This window comes from Tyto alba, unplaced genomic scaffold (assembly GCF_018691265.1).
Source record: "Tyto alba isolate M040663 unplaced genomic scaffold, T.alba_DEE_v4.0 Super-Scaffold_42, whole genome shotgun sequence".
Lineage (NCBI taxonomy): Eukaryota > Metazoa > Chordata > Aves > Strigiformes > Tytonidae > Tyto > Tyto alba.
The window spans coordinates 16,490,455-16,498,009 of NW_024881318.1; the positions used below are offsets into that span (position 1 = coordinate 16,490,455).

A 7,555-nucleotide genomic window follows, 5' to 3' on the forward strand; every position below is an offset into this window, starting at 1 on the left:
TAATGATTTAATTTTCTCACAGAAAAGGCACCTCCTTTCTGATTTTGTATCTAATCACATTAATTTCAGATCATTCAGCACTTCTGTCAGGTAAAAGTACAATAACCTTTTTATTCCTTTCTCCCTAATAACGTTTAACTGCCTACTGATTTACCCCAGTATCAGCAAATCTTAGACTTTACTGTGAATTAGTCAGGCTAAGGTAATACAAATCATAATTTCATCAGGCCACTCTTGCAAAATTAAAATGCCAGATATTTCATAGCTAAAAAGACTAAGTACATTTATCATTACAATGTGTAGGTTATGTATATGCAGAAAACAGAATGGAGTTAGGAATATGAAATACTACAAAAATCCCACTGAGTGCTTAGGCAGTTATTTTTACCCTTCTGAGACTGTAATGTCAGCAGCCAGAACATGTTTACATTTGGAAAATTTAGATATTTTAACCTCATTTGAAAGTTTTATAATCTGCAGTGCTAGGAACCTACTGAACTGTCATTGAGTCTGAAATACTGGAGATAACTAGACACTGGAACGAATTTTTTAGCTGACATTAAAATGACAGTAAAATACATAGTTATTTAGTTTTTAAGTGAAATGCAGTTTTCATGTAAATTAAAGATGTCTATTTTAGATCATCTGTAGATAAACAGTTCTCCATAGCAAGTTTCACATCATGAGGAAACAAATCTTTCACCACTACTTGTTCTGGGATTAGAACCCACATACGTCTCCAACTAGTTTGTTTTGCATTTCATTCTTTCCTTTCCTTTTTACCTATGGAGGTCACATCCACATACTGAGGATCTGAGCTGTTACTTCCAGCCTCATTCGTTGCCATTACAGTGATATTATAGGTTGTCCAGAGATTAGTGTGGTTTTTATCAAAGTAGCAGGAATTGGGACCCGACGTTCGGTAGTCTGGACATTCGTAGATTTTTTCTTCACTGAAATAAAATAATTTAAAAAGTTAAAAATTTAGGAAATGAAGCAAAGCAGATAATACTCTAGTAATGGCTTAGGTTCAGCAGAGAAATTTTAAATGTTTAACTGTAAGTCTATATATAATCCCACATCTGGGAAACGTTTTGGTCAGTGTCAAATGCCATTACCATAAATGCTTCATTGCTATTTTTACTGCAGTTGTTCAGGATGAACACTTTTAACCCCTTTTTTATACATAGGAATATGTCAACAAAAGAATGGAAAGAGAATTTTCCAGAGACAGCACAAGGCAATTTTAAAAAATGCTTAAAAGCAAGTTAAAAGACAAATTAAACACATTTACTTTGATTAAAAAAGAAAAGTTGCTAAATATCTTCTTTACCTATTTCCCCTGAAAAAGTAACCTGATAGGCCCAACGACAGAGGAGTTTTTTATTAATTATTTTGGTTTTTGCAAGATGTTAATTTATCTGCTTTTTAACATTACCATCATCACAATTGTCTCAACAAAAAAGTATTTGATTAATTCATGATGTCTTACTATTAACTTTATATGTGTCTTTGGCTTTTTTGGGAGAGGGATTGTTTTGTACTCAGTTAAAGCTGAACTGGGTGATGTACGCAGAGACTGTCCCAGGTGTGAAGAATGGCATGAACACAAAGCACCATCTGAGATGGCTCAAGAATGCACTTTAATCCCACTGCTATGCTCTACGCACCGCTAATAACAAGAACTCTTAGTTTCCAGACAGTTTTGTCACAGTTCACAAAGAAAAGATGGAAGTAAGGGGACTGTACCTGAAGGACAATGAGCTAAGAAAGGCAACCCTGGCCCAGATCTGGAGTGCTTGGCAGTGCAACAGATCTAATGAAATGTACAAGCATTCCTGTCTATTCCTAAACAAGACTTTCTGGGCTGTTATAGGTATGTTCATTAAAATTTCTGTTTTGACTGAGATTGAAACATCTGTATGTCCATAAAATAAAAGATCTCAGATCATTGTTGAGTGTGGTAGCTTCATTAAAGACTGTGTCTTTCTTCGTCAATTAGTACCAAATGATTTGGAGTTTATTTAATTGAAGCAGGAAAGTCTAAGGCTTTAGCTTACCCATTCTGAACCTCACTGGATTTATTCAAAGAAATTTAATCTCTGAGCCTCCCTGCTTACTTGGCCGTGTTCTGAGACATCTTGTTTTCAATAAGGAAGAACAGTTATACAAAGAAACACAGGTGAAGCAAAATAGCTAAACATATACGCATTTTATTGTTAAACAGGATGAGGGAGTCACAGGCTTTATCAAAACAGTAACTTTGACATGCAATACCCACATCTGATTGTACTTCATTTTGGGAACCACAACCAACCACAAGGTTGGCAGCAAATCCAGAAGGGGAAGCAAAGACTCTCTATCGATTTTCTCTGGACGGGGGTTTGCTGTGCACTCACGGACAAGCGCCTCAGCAAGGCCCTGAGGGCAGAACCAGCCCTCACTGCCCCTGCCCAGCCTCCCCAGGGTCTCCCCAACCACTGTCTGGGGTCCCAGGTTCCCATTTCTGCCCACCACATCAGGGCCGGTCCCCATCTCCCCACAGCCCTGCCCTTCCCAGCCATGGGCTGCCCCCAGGCCAGCCCCAACCCATAGGCTGATGTCCTGGCCCAGCCTGGGCTCAGCCTGTCTCTGTCCCCACGGAGGTGCTCAACGGCCAGGGCTGGGTTGCCAGTAGCCTGCCCTGCTCCATGGATGGGGGGGTGGGATGGGCCCTGTTGCCCCAGGGGAGCCCACATGGCCCTGTGGTGCCTTGATGCTCCCCTCCTCAGAGAAGCATGCTATTCAGCTAAAAGCCGTGTGCCTCCTGAGAAGATGGACAAACTACACCTTTCCCAGCAGTGGGGTTTTAAGTCAGACAAGTTTCCGTAGGGACAAGCTGAAGATTTGGGCTTGGTAGTAGTCATGTTTTCTTCCAACAAGGGAAAGCCATTCATCTCATGTAGCCCCTGTTGGTTATCTGGGGTTTAACATGGATTCATAGAAACATCTTTATAAATTGATGCTATCATTCCCTCGTTCTGTCATAATCATCACTTGATCACTTACAGAATACATATGCACCACTTGTTACCTGTCCTTGCTGTAGAACAGGGTGTAACTGGTAGGAAGTCCTCCATCTGAGCCAGGCTTCCACCAACAAGAAAAGGTTTCTTTTTCTAGGGAACGGCATCTTACTATCTTAGGTTTTCCTGGGTATGATTGACCTAGGGAAGTACAGAAATCCAGCTAGTTATATTAGAGCTGGACGATGATTTTGTGGTTATTGTTGAATGATAAAGTCAGCAAGGAATACTTTTTTTGAGGACAATAAAATGATTTAAAACTATGAACTGAATTTGGCAAAGAAATCTGCTGGGAAAAGGGTCAAAACTTTCAGAAAAGTAAATATACTTTACCTCAAGCTTCTAAAATAGCTACTAGAATTTTTTTACTTCTCTTTTTCAAATGAAAATTTCATTTTTACCTAAGCTTAAAAATGTAGAGTTATCCCCAAATTAAACTTAAAAAGCTTGGAAGTAAATGTGTGACCTTTTGTTTTTTCCTAAAATACCACGGATTTTATCTTCAGGTCAACTTAAAATTCATTTTCACCTTCAGCTTTGCAAAAGAAGAAAAATTCCACTATTTGCACATACTTAGGGTAAATTACAGGTAACATAGATATTAAAAAGAAGGAATCAATTGGCAGCTTGAATATTTTGTGTTTTGACAACCTGTATGTATTCATTAATTATCTGAGTATTCCCTAGTAATCCAAATATATTAAAGAATATTTCCTGTTAAGACTACTTGTCATTAACTTCTATCAAGAACATAAGCCATAAATTTACATACATTTTGTCATGAAAAGGATGTGGCTTTTCAACCTAAGCTTACCTGTATTTCACTGAATTTCCATACCATTTTCTCTAATAGTGTTATTATTAATATGATGCTAATTCCCAAGGTGACAAGCTTTGAGTGAGTGTGGGTATGAAGTAAGTGCCTTTCATCATAGCCACCACATAACCATTAAATTAATATTATACAAAGAAAAAAGGACTCAAGCCATTTTCAAAACCTCCATACAAAACTTCAGAAGAAAGTAATTTAAATATGTACAGGCCCCAGTGGTGGTCAGGACAGATCAGGTAAAGCCTCAGACTTTTCTAAAGAAAGTGTTTTAAGGAAAAGCAAGTGTTTCAGGAAGTGTCATTCTTACCACTCAGACCCACTGCAGTGAAAGCAAGGAGCAAAATAATTTGGACTGATGATGTCAATTTCTGCTTCATGATGTTTGCTTCTCCTCAGGCGGAAATATCAGATCAAGGGCTCACTGAAAAATACGCCATCATGCAATAGTCAATAATAGCACTTAACATGTAATACATATCACATGGCTTGATCGAAGTCCTTTTTGAACTGCAGCTAATTGATTCTTGGTATTTCTCGAAAAGGTGTGGCAACATCTACAGTTCCACTCCAGAAGTAGAAAACATGAATCACAGAGTAGCAAGTAGGTCTTCCTGAAGGTCTTTGAATGGTTAGCAGTGCTGGGATTGTAATTCCAAACATTAACAAATCTTGCATACTTATTTGGCATCTTGGGATACTGGGTGCTTTTCCGAAAGCTCTGAATTTTAGACTTATTTGCCTGAGAAATCAGCCTTTTAGTATACAAAAAATATACTTTTCTACCTGTTGATATGAAGAAGAGCTCAATGTATTTGAGCTCTGGAAGTCCTGAAAACAGCAGGCAAATGGAAAATATCCAAAATTTATTTAGAAGTTTATGATTTTTAAGCAAGTCTCATGACTTCTGAGTATTTGAGACTGGCAATGTTGAATTCAGGATCACCTGAGCTGAAGAATGCTACTCTTTCTGTTCATTTCAACTCATTTTTTACTGCACTTGATTTTGCATTAAAGTAGAAATACCAAGATCAGAGAAAAGAAACCAAAGAAAAAGTAGCGTAACTTCACAGCTAATTTATCAGGTGAAAATGCACAATGGGATGCAATTATCCCTCCTTCTTCAGCCTTTAAAGGCCAGAGGCAATGTTGGCTGCAATACAGAGGTGCAAAGGGGAAGTCACCAGCTGTGAAGACCCAGGTCTTGCAGTGGGCTGACACCACTAGATGTCCTCAGAAACCAGGTCACAGCTCAGGGTGATCAGGAGTCCCTGTTGCTGTTAAATCTGTTTGCTTAGCCTGAAGAAAAGTCGGAATTTCTTAAAGCAAACCTCCTGTTTCTCCCACTAATATGCTTCGTGCTTGGAGATGGTGACTGGAGTCGGCTATTAGATTCTCAGTATCCAACCTCACTCTTTGAAACTAAAGAAGAAGAATTTACTAACTAACTAGAATACTCCTTACCTCAGCTTTCCACTCCTACCAAGCACATCTAACAGGTATTTGCATGCTTGAAACCCATTCAGTGTAGCACAGCGTGGGAACAAGCTGTCTCTTTGCTGAGGAAAAATTCTTTGTGGTTTATCAGATGACTCAATTTTCATTATGCAATTCATTTTCTATATCAAGAAACTATAATCTGTCAGCATACAAATGTTTCTCAAGCCCAAAGGCAAATGAAGTATCAGTTAATTTAACTGAGTCTAAAACATGTTTACTGTGGACAACGTGGAGGAGAACAACAGTTGTCTACATTTCCACATACAGCTTCTGAATATCCAGGCATGTTTCATGCATGTAACCGAGCTACAGGCTGCAAAATCACATCTGAGTTAGTTTTAAAATCACTTACAGCAATACACAGTCAGTGGAGAGCAAACCATTTAAACATAAATTACAGTTTTGTGTAAGCACATGCAAATTTTATGACTGTAAACAAATGCCAGGCACAAACATTAGTGCTTAACTTCGGAAATGAGCTGAAAACTCGGCATTATATAATGTGGAGCACAAACCATTGAGCTCATGCAAGACAAGGCACATTTCTCTCAAGGTGAAGGTAAAATAATGAACTATAAAGAGTAACTATTTCATGTACATATTATACCACTTACAATATTTTATTATTTCTAAAAATAGTTGGAACGTTTGAAAAATGTAGACCTTTCAAACTGAGATTCATACTGTGCTTCCCTATAGGGAACTGGTACTTTTTTTTTTTTTTTTTTTTTTTTACAAATATATCTTTGCAGTGTATAAGAACTGACAGATAAGAGAGATTTATTACAGTGATTAAAAGGCTAAAATTTGTCAATATGACAGAGAGGCATCATCAAGAAAGAGCTGTATTAGAGCACTCTGCAAGGAAAACAGGATAGTTTTGGGAACTGAAGACCTAAAGAACCAAATTAATAGTAATAGGAAGAAATTAATTAATTTAAAACCAAGTATTTTTCCTTGGGAGCATTTTTTTTTTAAAAATGATGGTGAACCACTGCTATAATGTGGCTGTGAAAAAGAACCAGAGAGATATAGGGGAGGAATATGGATCTATTAGTGCCACAGGCTAAACTCTATGTACAGTTCTGGTCACATATACTTGGGAAAAAACCCTCAGGTTAATCTATTTAGAACAGATTTCTAACAGAGCTAAAAAGATGAGCAGTGAACACAGAGGCTGTCTCATGATGGCGATTTAAAGAACTGGGATTTTATTCCATGCAAGGATGCTTTCCTTCTATAAACATAGCAAGAGATTACCGTCAAAAGAGAGAAAATAAGAATGCGTAAACTGTAGCAAATGTTGGAATGGGAAAAGATGGCCATAATTAACTCCAAAAAATTAGAGAAAAATGTTAACATCATGGCAGTGACTTTCTGGAGCAGTCTTCCAAACACAAAAATCCCATTTAGTTTTCCCAGATAGTCTGATCTATTATGAAATATATATTAAATGGCTGTTTGTGATAGCTGAGGAATGGACTTCATGATCAAGTATATGTTTTTCAGGCCAGTGTTTCAATTCAAGTTAAATATCTTGAATTGTTAACAGTTAGAAAACTGCAGAAGTATGAGAAGTCTGGATGTCCTATTTTACATTCAGAATTTAATGATTTTAAAATATTTTCTATTAAAGATTATCAGAACCTCTGTTTATTTGAAGATCATGCTTAAAAGCATCTTAGAAAAGCTTCATTCTGGTATTTGTATTGCTTTCTGAAGGAATGTAAGCAGCACCAGAGCAGTGGCCAGAAGGCTCCAGGCACATTAACCATATTCCATTTGTTCCAGTGCCTACATTTCCATGGTTGCCTGCCATTTGGTATTTGTGGTTCAAATATCATTTATAAGCCTTCTGGAGAGGTGTTTTTTTTTTTGTTTTTTTTTTTTTTTTTTAAGTACGTGCTTTAATAGCAAAAATAATGCCCACTTTGTCATAAGTCTATCAAAAGTGTGACTCCCCTATCTATGACTTGAAAATGTTGTCATAAAAGGGTAACTAGCATTACTGAAGATGCTGGGAGGGAATGCCTCACTTTTAGGACTGAATGCATTCTTTTATAAGGGACACTGGGCATTGATTTGCCAGAATGTCATGCAAAACCAGGGGTTGAGCAACTGATAATTAAAAGATCATATGCCTCCCTTTTGAAGGTTTTGA

The 7,555-nt window shown here is 37.4% G+C and overlaps 1 protein-coding gene across 11 annotated transcripts in view; it reads right to left on the reverse strand.

Annotated features, from left to right (window-relative positions):
- PRLR (prolactin receptor) overlaps positions 1-7,555 on the reverse strand; it is a 146,573-nt gene that overhangs the window by 18,634 nt on the left and 120,384 nt on the right. For 10 of the 11 annotated variants that reach the window (XM_032992286.2, XM_032992278.2, XM_032992274.2 and 7 more), the window contains 3 exons: positions 4,205-4,318; positions 3,074-3,206; positions 784-953 (listed from right to left, as the gene is read on the reverse strand). In XM_032992286.2, the coding sequence (XP_032848177.1) occupies positions 784-953; positions 3,074-3,206; positions 4,205-4,274 (373 nt within the window). In that variant the 5' untranslated portion in view covers positions 4,275-4,318. Of the gene's footprint in view, positions 1-783; positions 954-3,073; positions 3,207-4,204; positions 4,319-7,555 lie in introns of those variants that run through there. The other variant, XM_032992285.2, reaches the window with a different exon arrangement.